This window comes from Cynocephalus volans, chromosome 3 (genome assembly GCF_027409185.1).
Source record: "Cynocephalus volans isolate mCynVol1 chromosome 3, mCynVol1.pri, whole genome shotgun sequence".
NCBI classification, from domain to species: domain Eukaryota; kingdom Metazoa; phylum Chordata; class Mammalia; order Dermoptera; family Cynocephalidae; genus Cynocephalus; species Cynocephalus volans.
Window position 1 is genome coordinate 158,796,374 of NC_084462.1, and position 23,069 is coordinate 158,819,442.

The following is a 23,069-nucleotide window of genomic DNA, read 5'->3' on the forward strand; positions in this document are numbered from 1 at the left end:
GAGGAGTTAATTGTTTAATAGGTATAGAGTTTCAGGTTTGCAAGACGGAAAGTGTTTTGGACATGGACGGTGGTGACGGCTGCACATTATGAATGTCCTTAATATCATTGAACTGTACACTTTAAAATGGTTAAGAGGGTAAATTTTATGTTATGTGTATTTTACCTCAATTTTAAAAAGTTGGGAAACAAAACGAAACACCATGCTTCAGAGGCCAAACCCGGGACTCTTTCCCGCATTCCCTAAGAGCGCTCCCGGCGGAGGAACTACAGAACGCCTCCCTTCCAAGGCTCCTTGTACTGAATGGCAAAATTTGCAGAACTCCCTCCACTGAAACCCTGGGACACCCACTGGCTTCTCCCAGAACATTCTTCAAATTGGCATCAACTCTGAGGAGTTGGAGTCTTTCCAGAGATTAAGGAATTCTTGGAAAGAGGGCAGACGCTGTGTCTCAAGGAAATCAATGGGTCAAATAATGCAATGATTAAGATTGCCAACATTTATTAGTATTTCCTCTGAGCCAAGCATCTTATTCAGTGCCTTTGCATACATTAGTTCTTTATAATCCTTACACCAGTCCTACCAGGTAAGTAGATTGTCCCCATTCTCCAGATGGGAAAATTAGGGCTCAGAGAGTTTAGTTAGCATGCCTGAGCTAATGTGGGTGGAAGAGCCAGGATTTTCATCCAAGTTTACCCGACTCCACGACCTGCCTCCTAACCCCTATGCTCTCTTCAGGAGGCTGGGAAATTGTCTGTGTGTAGGGTGTTTTCCAACATAGGGACTGATGGATTTCTTTCCCTTCTTGTGCTGCACTCCATTGTATACTACCACGTGATGGGTTTCGGTCAGTTTCTCTTTTGATTTCCTTGTGTTTTCTGAGATGCAAGTGTGTAGTCCTCTCTGTGGTGGGTCATGCAATAATTTGGGGAGGAAAGCATCCATTGCTTTACCTGGGGAATTTGCGCATGCACCCTGTCCCCTGCCAGTGCTCATCTGCTATGGAGACTTTTCCAAAGCCCTTGTCCTGTTTGGTGTGTGGGGGGGTGGGGGTGGGGGTGGAGACTATTGCAGGTGTCAACCTCATGGCCTTGGCCTAGGAAGTATTATTTGGCTAGAGATGTCTTTTGTTTGCAAGGTTTAAACAGGTTCATAGAAGCTCAACTTGTCATTTTTAGTTTACAAAGGATGTGTCTAGCCAGCAGAGTCATTAATAGTAACAATAACTTCAATAAATGTCTCTTGAATGTTTACTATGTGCCTGGCATTGTGCTAAACACTTTACATGGGTCATTCCGTTTGATCCTCACTACATTTAATTTAAGGACAGACAGTTTTGTTATAATGCTTGTTTTGAAAATGCAAATTTGTTCCAATGTGATTGATATATTAGGGAATAGTCTGAGCATAATAATTTTGCTTTTGACTATGCATGATTTTGTCCATGAGAAACACTAGGCGAAGGCAGAAAACTGCAGCCAGCTGTGTAGGAGCACGCAAAACGCACGCACCTCAAGCCTATACCAGCTTCTTCAGTCACCGTGTGTGTTACGAGTCCCACCCCAAATCTGGTGTTACAACTTTCGGTCCTAGTGGGGGTGACCCTCCTTCCACCACTTCACAACAATTCACAAACTTCCTACTTCCACAAGCAAACTTCAGGTCTTTTAAAAATGCCAAATTTATTGTAGTACCTACATATTTCTTAACTATTTAACATGTGTAGAACTGGTTTCTATCTTTATCATGTGTCACTGATGAAGTTTTCAGGGGTTGTTCCCCAAGCCCATTTTTTCTGTAAGCCCTGTGGTTTTTACTGTGTGATTTTTGCATAGCTAAGTGACTTTTAGGAATGCATAGGTGCTTCTAGCTGAACTGACGCTACTACCGTTATTCCCACGTGGCAGAAGAGGAATGTGAAACTAAATAATTTGCCCAAAGTAGTTTTAATAATAAGTGGACTCAAACCCCAGACTACTTCACCCCATGGCTGTACATAAAGCACCTCAAACATTAAAAAAAAAAAAAAAAAGCGATCTGCACTGATTTCTGATTGCATCTGTAACAAGAAGACTGCCCCCTGTCCCACTCGTCAGTCAAGCTCTGGTTCCTCAGGCTAGAGTCACTACGAGCATGTGAGAGTCTCTAAAGGTGCAAGGGACAGCAGTGACCTGGCTCACAGCAGTGCCCTGCCTTTTCCTTCCTATTTTTCTCCTGCTTCGCTCTCTACCGCTGCCCTCCCAGGCTGGCTGGCACCTGCTGCAAGCGCTCCTGCAATCTGGAATTATTAGCATCAAAGAACAAAAGCAAACAACACCAGGGCTCGGGGCTCTGTCCTCTACAAAGGCAGATAAATGGGCTCTCCTGTCAGGGATAAAACTAACACCACCAGGCCTTTTGTGAAGACAATTCTTCCTGTGTTTGAAGAGCTCAGGCACGTAGAGCCAGAAAGAGCCCAGCACACAGCAAGCCCAGCCTCCTCACTGCTGGAAGTTTGCTTTAGCTCGTAACTGAAAAAAATGGTTTCTGTGTTTGTTCTTGGGGAAGGAAGAGCCTTGTGCTCATTCTCCCTGAATAAAGGGCTAGGCAACTGGAGAGCTGTAATTTTTGCCTTTTTTTCCCTTCTAATGTCATGGCCCAGTGTGATGCTCAGTGGAGGGCCAGGCAAAGGCCTGCCCTGATATTTGATGGCTTGGGCAAGAGCATACAGGTAGGCCAGTGGCCAGCCTCCCTTTTCCACCTCCAGCACCATGAAGGCCCTCACTCACACCTGTGCGGGCACCCCAGCCTGTGGAAGTCCCAAGCTCCTGCAGACAGCTTCTCCTTGGCCACTTTCTGGCACTGGAGTATACACACTAGGGGGTTGGTCTGCTTTGGGAGAATGGGCCCAGAGAAGAGGCCCATGTGGATTTGGGGCAATTGGGCAAGAAATTCTGGATACTGGAGTGTATTCTTTAAGGGGGAAGTGGCAGGTGTTGCTGGCTCTGGATGGGAATAACCATTTGGCACTGTGGACCTCAGTACCTGGGCTGGGGTGTAGCTGCAGAAGGACCAGAGCAGGCCCCTCTAAAGCAGATAGCTCTGGGCAGGGGTTTCAGATGTCCTGGCCTATGGCCCTACTGCATCTGACCCTTCCCTCTGCCCCAGGTGAGACCTTTCTCTCACTTCTGCAAGATGCTCAATCTTCTCCCAAAGTTCTAGCTCCATGGGTCAGATGGTTCCTGTCCTGGTTTGCTGTTTTATTCAAAAATACAGCTTGACCCTTATCTGATGTGCTACTGAGTCTGAGATGTATTGATAATGATACAGCATCCTCTCTAGATCTTAGTTTCCTTATCTTTAAAATGGGATGAATAATGTTCCTACCTGTTAGAGTTGTGGCGAGGATTAAATAAATTGATGCATATAAAACACCTGGCACAGAGCCCAGCACACAGAGAGTGCTCGATAAATGTGAGCTTTATTTTGACTAGTATTGCTTTTATTCCATCTCATCCTTGCATTCCCCCTCTGAGAGGAGATGCTGCCAGCATGGTAATTTACAGAGAGAGAGAGGAACCCACAACTGCGTTGCCAGGACTTAAGCTCTGGCTCAACAGGCTGTGTGACTTTGGGCCAGTTCCCTAAGCTTCCTGTGCCTCAGTTTCCTTATCTGTAAGATGGAGGCAATAATAGTTCCTACCTCACAGGGATGTTGTGAGAAGCTTAGAACAGTGTCTGGCACATAGAGAGCCCTCATTACTGTTAGCTGATAACTTTATTACCTTCATATATGAGAGGACTGGGTATTATAAAATACAACCCAAAACCCTTCCCGTGGTCACACAGCAAGGAAGGCAGACCTGGGATGCAGCAGCAGGTGTTTCTGACTCCGTGCTTTTCTGCCTCCTTGTTTCTGAGGCTGTATCATCGCAGAGCCTCCTCTGCCTGCAGTTGCTACTGTGATCCTGTTGGGATCTGTGTTTGGAGGAGTGGCCTGGGGCCACAGGACCAGCCAGAGGAAATAGATATGTAAATATGTGTGTACATATACATATGTGTATATGTATATGTGTACATCAATTTTTTTAATAGACAAAAAGTAGGGGGCAAATTGCAGAGGAAAGGCAGTTGACAGCAGATAAGATTGATCAGGGGAGGTGGTATCCTCACCCGTGCCAGCGCTTCCTTAGCTACTTCCTGCTGTTTTATTTTCTCACACTGCTGGGCCTGTAGTTTTCCAGAGCGCCACTGCATTTAAATCTATATTCTATTTTCTCTCTTGGAAAATAGGTCAGACTCAAGGCTGAGTTCATCAGGTGGGGTCCCTGAAGGTTTGGCTGGGAATCAGCTCCAGGAGGCTGGCTCTGCAGCCCATCCCATACTCCCAAAAGCTCCTCCAGGGGCTTGGGGGGTGTTGAAGAAGCAAGTGGGGGGATCTTGGACTCTTGCCTCTTGAGATGATCTAGTCCAAATGAAGGGTGAGGTGGGAGGTTGAACTAGCTTCTGCAAGTGCAACAGTGGTGGATGAGGGGGTCCTTTCTTCTTCCACCATGGCTAGAAGAACCAAGATCCCCAAACTGCAGGAAATTGTTTCTGAACTTGAAAATAACCATGCTGAGTGTATGCACTTGTGGCTGAAGTTATGTGCAGTAAGTGTCCATGGGCTATTGAGTGGATGTGGAATGCCTTAATTTACTTCTTCCCTGGTTGTGATGCTGTAGAGAGTAGGTGAAGGGTGGCAGTGGGTTTCCAATCCTTCCATTCCTCTTTCACTCCCCTGGCTGGAGCATGGCAGTCCTAAGGGAGGTGGCTGCAAATGGGCCAGAACTGGTTTTCATAAGGATTTTTCCCCTGTGTATTGCTGGTGCACCTGTTACCTGCCAAAGACTATGGGTGAGTGACAGCCAGGAGGGTGGGAGAGGGAAGGTGGCAGGTCACATGAGCCAGCCCTTGACCCTCCCATCATAACAGTGGAAATAACTAACACTAACTGAGCAGGTCCTTCCTAGAGTCTTTTGCTGTTCCCTTCCCTGAACAGTCTTTGTCAGGTATACGTGAGATGGTTCCTCACCTTCTTCAGGTTTCAGGTCAAATATTACATCCTCAGAAAGTCCTACTTTACCTACCTTCTCTACAGTGGGTACCCTCTGTTGCCACTTGCCCTGCTTTTCCTTTCTTCCTGGCACTGCTCACTACTTGGAGTCATGTTATATATCTATGTTTCTATTGTTTATATCCCCCATTAAGACCCAAGACTACTATCTGGTTCATTCACTGCTTGTATCCCCAATGTCTAAAGCAGGTTTGGCCTGTAATAGGTGCTCAGTCAATGTTATTGAATGGTGAATAGATTTTCTCCATTGATATAACTCATTGAGATAGAGACTATTAGTATCTCCATTTACACACAAGATGGAGGCTCACAGATGCTAGGGCACTTGCCTCAGACAGAGGGACAGAGGTGTGATTTGACTCTAGGTCTGTCTTAATCCCCTTAAATTGTGGAACCCTGTTTTCTTCTGTGTTGGCCTCATTCTTAGGTGGGTTGTCTCCGTATGGTAACAGAGATGGAATCTGGCAGCTCCAGAGAGAAGAGAGCACCCCATTTCCTGATTATTCTGGTGCAATTCCCTGGGAAGACTCTCATTGGTTAGACTTGGGTCACATGTCTATTCCTGAGCCAATTATTGGGTCCAAGAAATAAAATATTCCCATGACCTGGTCTGAGTCACATGACTGCCCTTCGAACTAAGGTGGGAGTAGGGGGTCACCTCTACCAAACCACATGGAATAAGGATGGGAAAGGGGGTCCCCTAGATGTCAACTGGGGGTTGTTATGAGAAGAGGAAAAGGATGCTGGATAGACAGTATGGTAGATGGATACTGTTAAGCTTCTGATCCCTACCTTCTAGCCATCCCCCTCCGCTGTTCACCTCCCGCCTTTGCCATTTCATTCTGTCCTTCAGAATTGAATGTAGAAATTCAGGTCGCTCATGGCTTCTTGGCGCAGGGGCAAGATGATGCTGTGTCTCTATTCCTAAAGTTGGAATAATGCTCTGAACTGCCCCAGGTCAGTGCCATAGCCAGAAACTGAGCTTGGACCTTGATCCCCAGATAAAGGAGATTTTTCTTGGTGGCATCGTTGCCCCTCTTTGACAAGAGCAGATGCTATATTTTCATGCACAGGACCAGAACTGTGCCACATTGTGGCTTGAGGAGGGAAAACAAAAGATGTAACAATGGAATTTGTTTTGACCCCTGCTTCTGCTCACCCCAAACTCTTCAACTCCCTCCTCTCCCCACTTCACACTGAGGGCTGGGGAGAAAGGAAAGAAGCAGGAGAGGAAGAGGAGAGATGGAGCAGACGTCCTCATTCATTAGTAGAAGTGTTGAACCAAAATCACTGGCTTAATTCCTGTGGTCTCTTGGTGTTTCCAGTGAGCCATCTGGTCAATATTTTTTGGTCCTTCCGTCTGTGGCAATTCAAAATGATAACAATCAGACATTATGCAGTTTGCCTTGTACTGAGTTAAGTGCTTTACAAGCATTTAATCTCATTTAATTCTCATAACACCCCCATGAGGGAGGCTCTGCTGTTTTATAGCTAAGGAAAATGACTCTTAGAGAAAAGTTCAATGATGGGCTCAAGTCCACAGGGCAGGTTGGGATTTGAACGCAGACCTGTCTGTCTTCAAAGTTTCAAATTGTAACCACAATCCCCAAATGGGTAATTAACCTGTATCGAACAAACTTAGGGGTTCCAACTGTTCTTGTCTCCCTGGTCTTCATGTCCCCAAAGAGCGTGTTTGTATGAACAATGGTGTTGACACTTCCACCACAGAACTCCACCACATGTAAGCAGCTTGATATGCTGTTTAATTAAGGGGTATTTTAACGACCACTATTCTAGGCAATCCATCCGTCACAGCTAATGGCTCTGCTTAGTTATTTATGCGTGTTTTCCCTTCCCACCTCTTCTATTTTGCGTCTTTTCTTCCTCCCTCTTGTCACTCCACCCCTAAATCTAACTCACCAGAAAACCTGAAAGGGGGTGTGGCTGAGGAATGATTCAGAGCGCTTTAGCAGTCTCTTTTGGTAGATATGACTTCTAGGGATTACAGGGCGTGGGTTGAAGAAATGCTCAGCTGTTTCTGTGGGACATCCCTCCTGGATGCTGGGGCACAGCTTAGTCTGTTCCCCCCCCCCAGGGCAAGAACTTTACAAATCTGACTGCAAGTATTTCATTATTAGCATGGAGATCATTACCCACCTTGTTCAGGCAGCAAATTAGAGGCACAGAGGATAAACCATGACCCATTCATGGGATAGCTGGGAGACTCTCACCCAGCTTCCCATGGCTTCAGGGGGGTCACTTTAGTCTCCAAACTGAATTTGGGTCCCATGTCCCCTTGAGGAACCTAGACTTTGGTTAAATGAACGTTGAACTGGGTAGTATTCAAGAGATCTAGGGTCTTTTCTAGGTTATGTCCCTGAAATAACTGTGTGACCTTGGGCAAGTCTCTCAAGCTCATTCATCCTCTGTCTTAACAGAAAAAGAATGAAACTAGATAATTAAAGTATATGGCTATCCCAGATCCACCATTCAATGATTCTAAGTGAGTCATCCAGGACTGCCTGGGTGGTCCATGGTTTCCTGAAGCGGCCCCCTGTTCCTTTTCTTCTGCTGTAGTATGTCCTGTCAGGTTGGGTCTAGGGGTTTTAACAATGCCTTGGGCTGCTCTTGGTTAGGCTTCCTTGGCACAATTCTATCCTAAATCTGAGGAGGAGGAGATTGTGTTGTTCATGGAGATGATAGGAGTGAACCGTTCTTCATTTTTTGAAAGTTCATTGGCTTAATTCAAATGCTAGCCTTTCCAGGGTTGGGTGTTTATTTGGAGTTGTCGAAAGTGATTTCAAATGGCAATTGCTATCATTAGTGATGGGGTGAAAAGTAAGGAGAAAAATAAAAGGGGGAGGCAGAATTTCAATTTGTATGGTGAATGATCTGCTCACACACAGTCCCATACACACGTACTGCTGTCTGTGATGAAGCATGGTCACTGGGAATACTGGAGAGGGAGAGAATTGTAAATATTTTGTGATCTTGTGTCCTTCAGTCCTATGTGGAAAATAATGCTGCAATTTGCTCTTAATTCTTATGCCTGTTTTTCTTTGTTCCCCAAGGGAATGGTTTATTATTAATTTTCCTCTCTGCTGGAAAACCTAGCTTGACTTCATGTCCAGTGTTTGGGATCTGGAGAGAAGGAAGATTTGCTTGGGTGTCGGTGTGCAGAAATCAACCAGAATATTTTAACCAATATTCTTGCAGGATTCCAGTCTGCTTGGCTCTTTGGAGCACTATCTGATTCCAGGATGATGTGTTTCCGGACAGATGTGATGCTTACCTCTCTTGCTACATGCACAGTGAAAAGGGAGCTTGGCCCCTCAGCTTGCATGGGTGGTTTTTGGGTGAAGGTAGAACTAAGTGCTCAGAAGCTGAGCACATTTGGGGGCTTGCATGAACTCAATAGTCATGCAAGGGCACATTGCATTGTGTGTGTGTGTGTGCTGCTAACACTCTTCTTCCTTTTTCTCTCCTTCTTTCTCCTCTCCCTCACCCTCCCTTTGAAAATGCTGCCACAGATGTCAGTCAAGGTCCAGGTGAGTCTTTGTCTTTGCACAGCTGCTGTGGGAATTTCCCCTCTGCTAGATTGTGCATGGTTTGATTCTGAGTGAGACTTTTTTCTAGGGACAAAAATCTAAGTATATTACATTTTTACTGATTTAGGTTTAGAACAAGAAATACCTTGAGTTGATGGATTGGTTTTGAAGAACCATTTTAAAACCAAAGGAATATGGTTCTCATATTTATACAATTATTTTCTTCTAATTAATATTCCTGGGTGAATCAAAGAAGTGGAAAAAAAGCATTTTTTGAAAATATTTTTAAAGATGTTTTTAGATATGTATTCCCCAATTTAATGAGAATTTTTGCCTTGCATTTCCTGTATCTACTTATCTTCTATAGCTTCATGTGGTTGAAAGTTGAATATATTATATACTTAGTATGGAGAATATGATCTGGGTGAAAGAAGGTTTCTTTCTTTGTACTGAGAAAGAAGGTTTCTTTTTTTGTATTGTGAAAGAAAATGTCTATTCTGCAATAAAATTAGCAATCTCATTATGTAAGTAATACATGGTCACTGTAAACCAAAAAAAAAAAAAAAGAAATGGTTTCAATAAATGGTATTCGTCAGTGGAAAAATGGCAGTACCATCCTTGTGATAATTGTGCATTTCTGTTTAAAATGCATATTCATCCACAGTCCTAATTTTAAACATTGTGTGTGTATAGACATATAAGTACACATGCACATACATAAAATCATGTGATGGTGCAACCATTTATAGATAAGATGTGTCAGATAATTTAGAATGGTTTGGAGACTATCCTACACTGGCTAGAACGTTGAGTTGAGAAGAATGGTGAACCCTACCAAATAGAAAGGGATCATCGTTTTATGTATTTTCATGTTTTCTTATTGAGTCTTTTTAACATTTAGTCCTCATAACATCAATACAAGATAGCTATTGTTATATTCATTTTACATGTGGGAAATTTAGGGCCTGGCAGATTAAGCAGTTTTAGAGATGGTCAGTGGTTACACTTGGATTCAAGCTTAGGACTTTCTGAGTCTAAAACTCATGCACACTACATCAGAACATGCTGGGGCCCATCCCTGAAGATTCTTAATACTGAAGATCTCGTGAGTATTCCCTAATGGGACTATTGTTTATTTGTTTATTTTTGCTTGGAAGTAATGTGACATTTTCTTTACTACCAGCCCTCTTTCCAAATCATGTTATGTTTCATTATTCTTTATATCTAAAATAATCAACCAGAATTAAGTAGGGGCCTTCTTATCATTATCCTACATGGGATGTTATATAACATAAAAGAATAATACAGTTATCCCTACCTAACACAGAAGGTTTCTTTGTTCTTTTTTTTTTTCCTGCCTGCTCCCCACCTTTGAAAATAATTGGTGTTTGAACTAAAGCACAGGAGTGCATTTCCTAGGAATATATCATCAAATTCGTTCTTTCTATTTAATAATATTTTAGTTTAATCACTCACTCAACAAATATTTATGTACCAGGCACTGTTCTAGGAAGTAGGAACAAAACTGCACAAAACAGAAGACAATCCCTGATCTCACAGACCTTTTATTCTAGGCAGAGGCAGACAATGAACTAAAACACACACACTGATACACATGTACATACATATATATATATATATATATATATATGAGTACATTTAAATACACATATATATGCACTCATATCTATATATTACATATACAACATATTATTGTGTCAGGTAGTGGGTGGTAAGTACTGTGGAGAAAAATGAAAAAAAAAAAAAAAAGGTTGACCCTAATTTATAGAGGGTGGTCAGGGAAGGCCTCTCTGTGAAGATCATATTTGCTGGGATCTGTCAAGGAGGTGAGGGAGTAAGCCCAAACCTCAAATTTTGTTTGTAAAAGTGCCTCTTGGCTTAACCCCTACTATTCCTGGCTCATGGCAGAGATGTGACCCAGGGTTACCACTTAGAGCTGTGCATGCTGTGTCTTGTGTAGGGTCTACAGCGGAGGGGGCAGAGATCCAGCCTGTGCTCCTTTTGCCAAGCCTGTACCTGTGAGTGCCTCGGACCATGGGGCACCTTTCTCTCATTCTCACGTGGTGTCATGCTGGTCCTGGGTGAAATGGTTTGGTGGAGTGAAACACTGTGAACCCACAGGCTTCTTCTGTGTATTCAAATGGTAGAGGTCTGCAGGTGGCCCTTCCTCAGATAACAGTGACTATAACAAGCCGACACAGCGCTGTTCCAACTTCATGGCTATTATCTCATTTTACTCTCTTAGTAACCCTCTGAGGTGGGTAGCCTGAGCCCCGACTTACTGCCAAGGAAGTTGAGGCCAAAGAGGGTCAAATGATATTCCAAGGTGACTCAGCTATTGAGTACGAGGGCCAACAGGGAATTGCAGCCTAATTCCAACTCCTGTGGCCCTGGAGGTGGCAGGGGGTGCCCTGAGTGTGCCTGGCCCTGGCTGAGGTGAGTGGGTGTCCTTCACCTCTCTGAGGCCCTGGCTGGGCAATCTGGAGCCAGCAGCGCCATGGCTCTGAAACAAGAAGCCTTTAGTGGTTCTCTCCTTTTTTTTCACTTCCTCTCAGGAAGACAAATTGGGGATTTTATGAGCTAATGTAACTATTTACCTCAGGGCTGCTGGAAGACTATAAAGGGACAATTGATAAATTGATTAACTTTACATGTTGAGGAGATTGGTTAGAAGCAACCGTTCTGTAAAAGGCAGGCATAGATGCGGCCTGGCAGGCAACATATTTCCCCAGGCCCAGGAGACAGACCGGGGGCCCAAAGAGTGAGTCCTGGACACCCAGGCAAAAGGTGCAGGTGTGTTTCACCTGACTTCCACGTGGGGAAATCCACAGCCCTTCCTCCTGGTCTTCGGGAAGGAGGTTGGGAATAATAAAAGAAACAACAAGCATTTGTGGTGGGCTGACCTGAAGGTGGGGTGTGAGCTCAGATGACAGCTCCCCTGGCAGTCTCGTACTGAACACTTCATATCAACCCCTCCAGGTAGCCCTGACCATCCTCACCACAGGGAGTGGCCGTAGCCTGCCCGGGACCGCCCCAGGCTAGTGACTAGTCCTGTGTCTCAGATCTGCCTGCCTCCAGAGCCTGTGCTCTTGTTCTGAACCCTGTCATTTCCACAGCCTAGCTGCGGGCTGGTGCTGAGACCTAATCGTGTCTGTGTTTCCAACTCTTTGCACAGTGCATGGCACATAATAGAACCTCAAAAATTTTTGCTGAACAGAAACTGTGGCCACAAGCATTGTGACTATGTAGGGTCCCGAGACATGTCAGCACGTAAGGGGTGTCCTGATCAAGACGTGAAATTCTCTTACTTTTTAGAGGAGAAAACTGAAGCCCAACGATCTCCAAGGCCATGTAACCCATTTAAGTCAGGCACTTAGCCTATGTTTCTGCCCTTTGGGATTTGTCAATGTGTGACCAGTATCCAGGTGCCACTGCTCTCTGTTCAGAAACAAAAGACTCTTCAGTCCGAAATGTTGGTGCTAAGCAGGAAGTTGTTATCAGACATCTGAGGAGACAGACTAGAACTGTACCCAATATTAGGGTTTTGGAGGGGTTTGTATAAGACAAAAGGACAAAGGGAAAAGCATAGAGAAAACGCAGCAGGGATGGGGTCGGTGACTATGTGCACATCAGCATGTCTTTTTTTCTTTTTTTTTGTGACCAGTAGGGGGATTGCAACCCCCGCCAAGGTGCCATCTGCACCATGCTCAGCCAGTGAGTGCACCGGCCATCCCTATACAGGATCTGAACCCATGGCGTTGGTGCTACCAATGCTGCACTCTCCCTAGTGAGCCACGGGGCCGGCCCAGATCAGCATGTCTTAATCTTTGACCTTGGGCTCAGTCCTATGAGGTCTGGAGTCAGACTTCTTGGCTCTGGCTTTATTTCCTTTCCAGAACATCTATGACTTTGAACAAGAATGTTAGTTTTGCAAGTTACTGAGTTATGGCCTTGCTTCATTACTCCTACAAACTGCAGTGACTGTTGGTTGTTCAAGCAGAGTTCTTTCCTCAGTGTTAAGCTCTAACATGGCTTCCCTTATGCTAAGCTAATGTTTGTGAGGCTCTATCAGTTGGTCCCTCTGGGCTGTCTGTGGGGTGGCAGTGGGCAGTCCCTGCCCTGACCTCAACTCCACCCCTGCTTTCCCGTGTGTTCCAGAACTTTCTGCCAAGGGAAGAGGTAACCCTTCGGGGGTAAGGAAAAGAGAAGAAGGGTCGTGGAAAGAACTAGGAGTCAGGGAACAGTGTTGAGGCCTGTGGGCATGAGACCCCTCCTCTCCCCTCTCCTACCGCTTCTCCCTTCTGCCAGTATGGGCTGTTTATGGTGCTCCAATGACAGCCTCTCTTCTCAGAAGAGATAATTTCTCAGGCTCTGCTTGCTGATTAGAGCTGGAATTTAAATGAATAACTGTGACCTTGTGGAAGTGCCCTAGTTATTCAGAGGCCCGATGAGGAAATAGGCCTCTTGCTTCGGTCTGTCAGAGCCCTGGCAGGCACGGGGGAGGGCTCCTGTCTGCCGGGCCCCAGAGGAGGCCGGGGCTGCTGTTGCCAGAAGGAACTGAAGGCCTTCGCTTGAGCCATCCTCTGCCTGCACCTTGATCTCTGCCCCTCTTCCTTTCCCCTTCAGTGTAAGTTCTCTCGGGGCTGTCCTTAGGGAGAGGACCTGATTATTTGTCCCGAGGCCTGCCCTAACTCCAGGGAGTTGCTTGGTCCAGCCTGAGGGATGCTGTTCTGAACCTGCAGTCGGGAGGCAGTGCCTGACCACTCTGACCTGTGTTTGTGGACACAAAGAAGATGCCCCGAAAGCTTGCTGCTCAGAGAGTGACCCACAGGACCAGCAGCAGTGGCATTGTCCTGGAGCTCATTAGAAAAGCAGACTCTCAGGCCTCACTCCAGACCTGCTGAACCAGAATCTGTATTTTCTCAAGACCCATAGGTGTATAAACATCCATGTTTGAGACACATTGACCTCAAATTCCCAGTCTCTCCTCTCTTTTGGGGCCAACAGGGCTGTCTCTACTTAGCAAGTTGCAGTCGACCTTGCTCAAGACCTGGTCCTCACCTCTTGGGCTGGTCACAGCATGAGATATGTGCTTGACCTGGTTGATAGAAGAAAGAGGGAGGATGAAATTAGGGAAAGGAAAGGGAATGAACACTTACTGACTGCTCAGTCTGTGCTGGTCACTGTTTAGGCACTTTCTGTGCAAAAGTTTACATACCCAGAGGCAGGAGTCTGCAAACTGCAGCTCAAGGGTTTTGTATGGACTGCATGCTAAGGATGGTTTTTACACTTTTAAATGGTTGAAAACAACCAAAAAAGAATAATTTGTGATACGAAAATTTTATGAGATTTGGATTTCAACATTCATAAAGTTGTTTTTGGAACATAGCCACGCTCATTTCCTTACATATTTTCTATGGCTGCTTCTGAGCCACAAAGGCAGAGTAGAGTAGTTGTGACAGAGACCACACCACCCTCAAAGTCTAAAATATTTACCATCTGGCTCTTTGTAGAAAAAGTTTGCCACCTCTGGGTTAGAGCAAAGTCTCAGAGCCAGGTGCCTGGGTTGACATCCTGGTTCTACCGCAGCAGTATGACCTGTTCAAGTTATTTTACCCTGTGGGCCCTACTGTCTTCATCAGTAAAATGGGGACACTAAGAGTACCTACCTCATGGGGCTGTTTTAAAGATCAAACAAGATCATGCATGCAAAGTCTTTGTAACTGTGCCTGGCACAAAGTAAGCAATGTATAACATAGCTATTATTATAAGTCATCTCATTAGTTCATTTCACTGTGTGTTTCCCTTTTATAGATGAAGACATTTAGGCTCAGAAAGGTTTTTAAAAAAACCCAACCCATGCTTTTACCTGTGACTTGTTGTCCCTATTTGTTTGGAGGCGTGGCAGAGCCCAGTGCTGTGCTGTAGTGCGCCTCTAAACACACCTGCTCTTCTGTCCTGGTCACACATTCTCTCCTATTGGTCCTGAGCTTTATGCTTCCAGTGAAGAGTTCCCTGAGACTTAGATCTCCGTCATTGCTCTCAAGTGAGGCCTAAGAATCCCAGTAAGAGAGGGCAAAGGAGACTGATATTTATAGAGGACCCACCATGTGCCAGGGACCTACCCCTCCACAGGTGAAGAACCTCAGGCTCCAAGATGTTGCATCCTTTTCCCAAGGTCAGAAGCAGGTATGATAGGTTTCAGAATTTAAATGCAGGTCTGGGATTTCTGCTAGTTTTCCAAGGTGCTGTATGTCCTTGGGCAAGTCATGTAACCTCAGTGGGCAACAGGCTTCTTTTCTTTAATATGAAGTGTTTAAATCAGATGACCTTTCAGGCTTCTTCCATTCTGAGGGTCTATAATTAGACCATCTTACTGAGATACCTTGGGGAATAGCAACTGGGAGAATGCCTGCTCCATTACCAAAGACTTAACAGCTCCTAAGTCCAGTAGTACCTAGAACATATTTTGTCTTTTCTTTCCTATTCTTTGGGCAATAGTCTCACTTTCTTTTCTCCCTTAGTATCTTATTAGGAAAAACAACTGACATTTATTGAGCTTGTATTTTGAGTCCGGCACCAAAATGCTAATTTTTGCATGCATTATTTAATTCTTTTGACATCTCCAGGAAGTAGATTCTGTTACTAGGCCTATTTCACCCATGAACAAACAGGTTCAGGGTTGATAAGCAACCACCAGTACCACCCAGTAAAAAGTGGTGGAGCAGGATGCAAACTCTGGTATGTCTGGCCCTGGAGGCATCTCACAGGGAGTTCCACCAGAGGGTACCCTCCACAAAGGTGCAGTTCTGTTCACTGCTGTGTCCTCTTGGCCTAGAACAGTGCCAAGACATCTCAGGCACAGAATAAATACTTGGAGAATGAATAAATAGTTCTCAGGACTCAGCTCCTAGTTTTACCCTACTCCCCTTGGAAAGAAAATCTACTCTATATTAGGTTCACCCTGAGACGGAAGGTAATTGAATCAATCTTTATTCAGTGCCCATTGTGGAATCGGCTCAGTGGGAGATGCAGGCTGCAGGGAAATCCGCCTCCACTGTGCATGACTGGACTGGAAGGGGCCTTCGGATGGGCTCACAGTGCTCAGCTTCCAGCCAATGGCCCGGCTGAGGCCTGGGAAGAGCCCCTTGGCTCCTGTAGCTGTTCTTGATGAGTAAGTGTGAGTAAGGAGCTGCTTCCCAGCCTGCTTTGAGCTTTGGCTGACTCAAGGAAGCAAATCTCTGGGCCTTGGTGCCTTTTTCTAGAAGAGCCTTTTAAAATCCTTTCCCTTACTGTCTTAGAATGGCAGACTCCCTAAGGTGTTGGTTATGGTCACATTTCATTCTTTAGTTCTGGGGAGCAAGGCTAGAGTCAGAGCTGGAAAAATCATTAGAGGTTTTCTATAGTCTCATGAGATGGTACTGTCTCCACTCCTGACCCTGCCACATGTGTGGGGTCTTTATGTTGCTCCAACAATGAGGGGCATCGGTGGCATGTAGTAGGAAGGGACGATGAATGCTAAACATGCTGTGATGGGTGGGAGAGCCTCATTTAATGATTTGTGTTGCTCCAAATGTCATTGGTAAGACCACTGAGGAACTAAACTACTCTAGACCTATTCTCTCCCCAAACAGGAGGAGGAAATGAGGCTGTAGAACTTCCATGTAACTCAGCTAAGTCATACGGCTTACTTACAACAGCCCTGGAGACCCTCCCAGTCTGCAGATCTGCCTAGAGGTCTGATAAGGACCTGGGCTAAGCTAGTCAGTTTGCTGGGTTAGGTGTCAGGAGGGTTGGGGAGGTGGAATGCAGCTGAGAGTTATGGACAGTGGGTCCCCTTGTGGGATAACTGAGCTGTGACCACACAGGGAGGCATCTGAGGATGCACTGGGCAGGTTGTCTGCTAATGCTGCCGGCATATTGGAGGAATGGTGTTGGTAAGAGATGGGGGGTGGGGCAGAGAGAGAGCCCAGACAGACCAGTCTCCTGAATAATGACAGCAAAGATGACACACTTTTGAGCCCTTTCTGTGTGCCATGAAATATGCTAAGTGCTTTGCATATGTGGTTGCACGTGATTGTCACCTGAGAGTCTCACTGAACCTGAGAAGATACTTTACAAATGAGAGGCAGGAAATTTTACAGATTTTTTTCAGATGAGAGGCAAATATTTTATAGGAAAGAGGCATAGTGAAGTTCACTTGCTCAAAATCCCACAGTTAGTAAGAGATAGAGCTGGGATGTGAATCCAGGTTTTGGATTATTGAGAGCAGTGGTTCACAAATTCTGGTAAGCATCTAAGTCACCTGATGAGTAAGAACCAGGCTAATTGAAGTGAGATAGTTCTCCCGGGTGATTCTGATAGGACCAAAGTTTGAGAACCACTGTTTTAAAGAAAGTGATTTGGAAGGTGAAGGGACTTGAAAGTTTCACTCTTAACCACTATTTTATATCCTCACACAACATTAATTCTCGCACATTAAGAGAAGTGGGGAAGGTTGTAGGAGTAGGTGGAAGGGAGAATGGGATGTGTGGTCCCTCTTTGTCTGAGTTCCAATGGCATTTAGGTCATAGGGTCAGTGCAACCATTATCACAATACTTTATATAGCCATCTGTATATTTCCCCCATAAGCCCCTCATCTGCCACCATGGGCTCTTGAAGGGCAGGGAGTGTCTTTACTCTTTGAGAACACAGACTTACCCACTGCCTGCCACACTGATGTGCTTGTAAAACTTTGTTGTTAGAACCAGTATTTCAGGCATGGAAGAGACCCAATGGGTTGTCAAGACTCTCTGTGCACCTAATTTTTGAATCTCTTGTCTAAGAGATTCAGACTTGGCTTGAATCCCTTTAGCAGTGAGCAGCTCATTGCTACTTTAGCCTTTCCACTCCACTCTAACAACACTGAATGTCTGAAAGCTCTTTCTAATTCTGGGTCACTATGGCCTTCAGCACCCGTATGGCTTCCAGCTCTTGCATACACACAGAATAGATCTAATTACACCTTCAGTGTTGAAAGACAGGGCTTTTGTCTTTAAGGATTTTCTTTTCTAAAGACTAAAACATCTCCAGTTTCTTTGGGCATTCTCACACAAAGGTTTTAAATTCTTTCATCCAAGTCATTGTTCTCTGAAAAATGACTTTTTGTTTTTTTTTCTGCATCCTTTCTAAAGAAGAATGCCCACACCACATATAGTATTATCGAGGTGATTGGGATCATCTCATTATAGACAGAGTGCTCCTTTTACTACCTTTTTCTAGATTCTACATCTATTAAGGCATCACCAAACACCTTACTTTTTTTTTTTGTGGCCATAGTATTAAATTAAACTTAAAGTCAATGATAACTTTTTACTATTTTTGTGTGCACTGCTGCTAAGCCATTTTTCTCCCTTTCCTGGACTTGCATAATTAGCTTCTTTGACTTAAGCTTGTTTCCATTCTTCGATTTTGTTAAATACAGCGCATCATGGTCTATTTGGGTGCAGTTCTTTCATCTAGCACATTAGCTGTCCCTTCCAGCTTCATGTTACTCATGAATGAGGACCTATTTTACAGAAGTTCATAACAGTTGGAAAGCAGAGACTTTTTCTTCTTTGGAATGAATCTTTTCTGAAAGTCACTATTGCTGATCCTTGTACTCTTATCATGACAGGCATAACCGTCTCCATAGCTCAGCTTTCCATAACATTCGTGTGTGAGGAAATCTCACCACTCCACCGCTTCCCTTGAAGGGTGGAATAGATTGCAAATGTGCTGCAGATATTCTTTCCTCTTCCCTGTGGTTATGTCATATAGAAGCTGTTGGTGATTCATGGGTGTGACTGGAAGAAACACTTTTCGTTCAGTCCAGCCATCATGCTGTAAGAACCGAGTCAGTGTAGAGGCAAACAGTGAGTGGGCTGGCACAGTTATATCCTACAGAGGGCCAGGTGGTGGGGATTGAACATGGTGGCCTCAAGGAAGGGCAAAACCCAGAGGCTGCGACCTGGGTGGTCCCTATCTTGGAGAATTAGCAACAGTTTCTCTTCTCTTCTGTGTCTCTGAAAACCATCATCATCATCAGTCCAGCTATTCAATCCATCCTCAGTACTAGACAAAGCTTGTGGAAAAGCCAAAATAATATACGTAGAGTTGACCTTTCTCAGTGTTAGCTCATGATTGCCATTAGGTGATTAGTTGAAGGTTTGCATAGTTTGGCTATAGTGGTGGTAGGCTACCATTGAAGCCTACCATTCTGATTATGGATAGTGTCCTCAAGGTATTAGTTTGAATCATTTGAAATTGCCATTTTTTATAGGCCAAAACAAGTCAAATATTAGCAGTTTCATGTGGCTTAATCCAATATCTTGCCTGGCCTTTTTGGAAATCATCTGGATTCATAGAGGCAAATAGAATTGGAGGAGATTTTTGGTAGTTGTCTCCTAAAACTCCACTTGGACTCTCTTCTATGGCATTTCTGGCAAGTGAGATTCCCTTATTATTCTACCCTCTGTTCATGCCAAAAGTACTTGCTCTTTTATTTTGCACGTGCAACTTTTAAAATGCTTGAAGGCAGCTCTCATATCCTCACCTAGCTCTCACTTGCTGGGGCTGAACGTAGAAGTCCAATCAGCCATTTCTGCACATTGACATGCTTTTGGGTTCCTCATAATTCTGGTTATCCTCCTTTGGACATGCCCCACCTGATTAATGCCCCTCCTAATATACAGCCCCATATTCTGAACCAGAACCTTGAGTTTTCTACAGTCAGTGTTGAGAAGAGGTGGGACTATTAAACTTTTTCATTTGGGAGGTGGTGGTGGGGGGGTGGAATTGTGCTTAAGTGCCAGAATTTACATTTGTTTCTTAAAATTAAATTTCATTTTTGTCTGTTCCCATCCTTTTGGGCCCTGATTCTAATATCTAACAAATTGGCTATTTCTCTCAGCTTTAGGTCATCCCGACATCCAGACAGCATGCCATGGATGTTCTCAGCCAAGTCATTGATGAAAATGTGGAACAGGCCTAGGCTCTGTTACAAGGCCCTAGTGAACTCCTGGTAGAAAAAGGAAACTAAAGTCCATAAGGAAGGTCAGAGAATTGCCCAGGGGAGGGCTAGTCTGAGGCAGAATTGCAGACTTAGGTGAGGGTTTTCTTAGTTTCCTTGAAGCATTCTTCTCCCCAACCCCATTTCATCCCATCCCTTGTGCACTCTCTCTTGCCCATGGTAGCAGACTTGCTCAGACTGAATGACTCTGTCTTTCTTCCTCTATTCAGAAGTCCATGGGCTATGCCTCTGTCTTTGAGGAGAGGTCTTTATCTTGGCTGTCTGATGATATGTTGCACATGACAGTGGTAATGACTGAGGAGTGTGAGTGTGTCTCATGTTTAGATTTGCATTCTAAAGAAGGAGGTGGCTGAATAACCCTAAGAAATGACTCAGGAAAGGAAGACTTTCATGTGATAGTGGAATCTGGTGACAGGAATTGAGGACAGGAAGAAGACAGCCATTGAAAAGGGCTTCCCTGTGCTCCTTAGACTACACCGGGCCAGAGTCATAAATACAGTTGAGTAAATGTCCAGGTACTATTTTCTGCTCCTGGATTCTCTGAGACACATCTCCTCCCTTCTTCACCAGCCCTGAATGAGATGGGCTAGCTAGTGTCCTGGTTACCATCACAGGCTGGAAAGCCAGTGTGCTGGCTTAGAACCCTCACTTCAGCCCTTCCTAAGTAGTGGGTCTTTGGCTCTTAGCCTTGGTTTCCTCACCTGCAAAATCAAAATTAGAGCAACGCCTTTCCCATAGAGTTGTATTTAATGAAGTGACAACAGAGCCATGCCTTGATAAACAGCCAACACATATTAGCTGTTATTATAATTCTGTCTTTTTAGCAGGTTAACTGAATTTCCTCTCAAGTGCTTAAAATGCTGAAGATGTGCATTTCTACTAAAACATGAAATTCTTCCTTTCTGGGGTCTTTTCTTAGAGTCATTAAGCCACTCCTCTCTTTAAAATGCAAATCTGAATACAAGAATCGTTCTCCTTTGCTCTTTTCCAAATTCCCAGTCCCCCCAAAAGTCACTTGCGGCTTCTCTCTTCTTTGGGCCCCCACCCTCTTCTACCTTCACTATCTTCTTAGTTTTTCCGGAAACATTGGGTGAATGTTTCCATTACCTTCTGATTTTTTGTAATTACTCTTTTCAAAAGTCCTTGTGGCTTTGTAAGATTCAACACTGGCACTTGCAGCAATTAGTGACATTTAATTTTTCTACTTCAGTATGGGGGAAACAAGAGATGATGTATGGATTTTTCATCAGGATAGAAGTTACCCTGATAGAGAATGAAGTAAAAGTCTTGGCAGAGATAACATTTTTTTTTTCTTTTTAAAAAATCTTTTTTTCTTTTTTTCATGAGTAACTTCCTTCTTTCCCGTAAATACTTTCCCCAATTATCCAGCCAGGGTGAAGGAAGGAAAGATGGATTGAAAACCATCTGAGGTGGGTGGGGTATCATAGGTTTGAGGGGAAGACAGGATTAGCTTAAATGATGGAGGCCTTCAGCTTCTGGCCTGGTTCCTGAACATTGCTTCTCCTCTTGGCTGTTTCAGTAAATGGTTTCTATTCTCTATATTAGTCATTCTCATGACAGGCTTCGTGATGGCCACAGCCGCTCCCAAATGACTTTGCTTTCATAGCCATTTCCATTCTCCTGAGCTGTGAAAGCAGCTATCTCCATGGGGATGTTTCCAAAGGGTGTAACATAGTTTAGAGGGCTATATGTATATTTTGCATATAATTTACATATGATTTGCACTCTGTTTTAAGGCAATTTCAACTTTGCTTGTCTTCTGGAGATCTTTTTCTCCTCTTGTTCCAGCGCACAAACCCTGAGAACCTGTGCACCGCAGACAGACAGACACAAGAAGGGTGGAATATAGCACTAGAAAAAGGGAGGGGGAAGAGTCCAAAGTATCAAACATCTTAGTGGGATCCAGAATGGTCCCCAGATCCAATAAGGGTAGCACTTGGTCACAGTGTGATGTCAAATAGGAAGCACTTTAGTTGCTTTCTTATTTTTTTGTAATTATTATTTTTTAAAGGTATTGCAGTTTCGTAAGAATTCTATGTTGGCCGTTCCTAATTTCCTTCCTGTCAAAGGGTCATCCATCTCCTGTTCCTTACCCACACTTATGTGAAACTTTATGGAGCTAGCTTTTGAGTTAAGGTTGAGGCTCTGTTCAAAGCCAGAGCCCATGCATGGTGAGATTGTTTTGGAAAGGTGTGGTCCTCTTTGCTGTTCCAGCCCATGTCTTTTCTTCCAAACCCAGCAAGGGTGCTGGCCCTGGGACTGGCAGTGTGGCCTGAGGGGACACTGCTAATGCCCATCTTCATTTTAACTCCTTCCTCATCAACCACACACACATAACACTCACCCAGCATAGATTCTATCTCCTTTCTTGTTAATTATATCCTGCTCAGTTAATATTTTTTGAGCATTATTTTCTGTAATTCATGTTGGCAAGCCATATAGATCCTTTCCCCTTTTTGAATGTAATTAAAAAAATTTTTTTTTAACATTGTATATGCTTGAAAAAATAATAGGATATCTCAGTATTCTCCTGACCCTCACAGGTAGAGACTCAGGGCTCCAACCCCATTCCTTCTGGGCTTCATTCACTTACAGGGGTGCTGACCCTCTCTTCTATGAAGGGGATGTGATAAGCCTTCATGTTTGTCCTGGCTCTCTCTCAGACCATAGTCCTACATTGCTAAATGCATACTGGACATTTTTGCTTGAGCAATTCCTTTTTTCTCTTCAAGTCATCTTGCCTAAAACAGAAACCATCATCTCCCTCACTCCAAGTCCATCTCCCCACCCCCTCCCACCTTCCTATTTCTGATACTGCTTCTCCTAGTCTCCCACCCACCCCTCCCCTGAAGCATCTCATCCATCACCAAAGCCTGTTGAATCTTCTTTTCCCTTTTCTTTCTCAGGCCATGATGCTAGCTTAGGCCCTTTGCCTATGACTGATCTTTCTGCCTACACCTCTTTCCCTCAAATTCATACTATCCACATTATTGCAAAAGCAATCTTCTTCAACATCATTTTCCCCAGGTCATTCTCCTGCCCATAAACCCTCAATGTCTCCCATCAGCTGCAAAATCAAGTCTGTTTTTTATAGCCTTGAAACTCAAGGTCTCCATACTTTGATTCTTAGGATCATCTTTCACTTCTTCCTTATATGAACTATTTATATGCATTCATTCCTTTATTTGTATAGCATGTTGTTATATACATACCACATGCCTGGCAGTGTGCTAATTGTTTCTGAAAAATTGAACAGGAGAGTCCTTACAGATGGAATTTGTGGTCTTGGGACCTGGTGGTGCTATTTAGAATGTCCCCAATCTATCTAAATCC

At 44.3% G+C, this 23,069-nt stretch overlaps 1 protein-coding gene across 4 annotated transcripts in view; it reads left to right on the forward strand.

Annotated features, from left to right (window-relative positions):
- Positions 1–23,069, forward strand: part of NRXN3 (neurexin 3) — a 1,519,487-nt gene that overhangs the window by 29,583 nt on the left and 1,466,835 nt on the right. For all 4 annotated transcript variants that reach the window (XM_063091545.1, XM_063091547.1, XM_063091543.1 and 1 more), the window contains exon 2: positions 8,626–8,643. In XM_063091545.1, the coding sequence (XP_062947615.1) occupies positions 8,626–8,643 (18 nt within the window). The remainder of the gene's footprint in view (positions 1–8,625; positions 8,644–23,069) is intronic.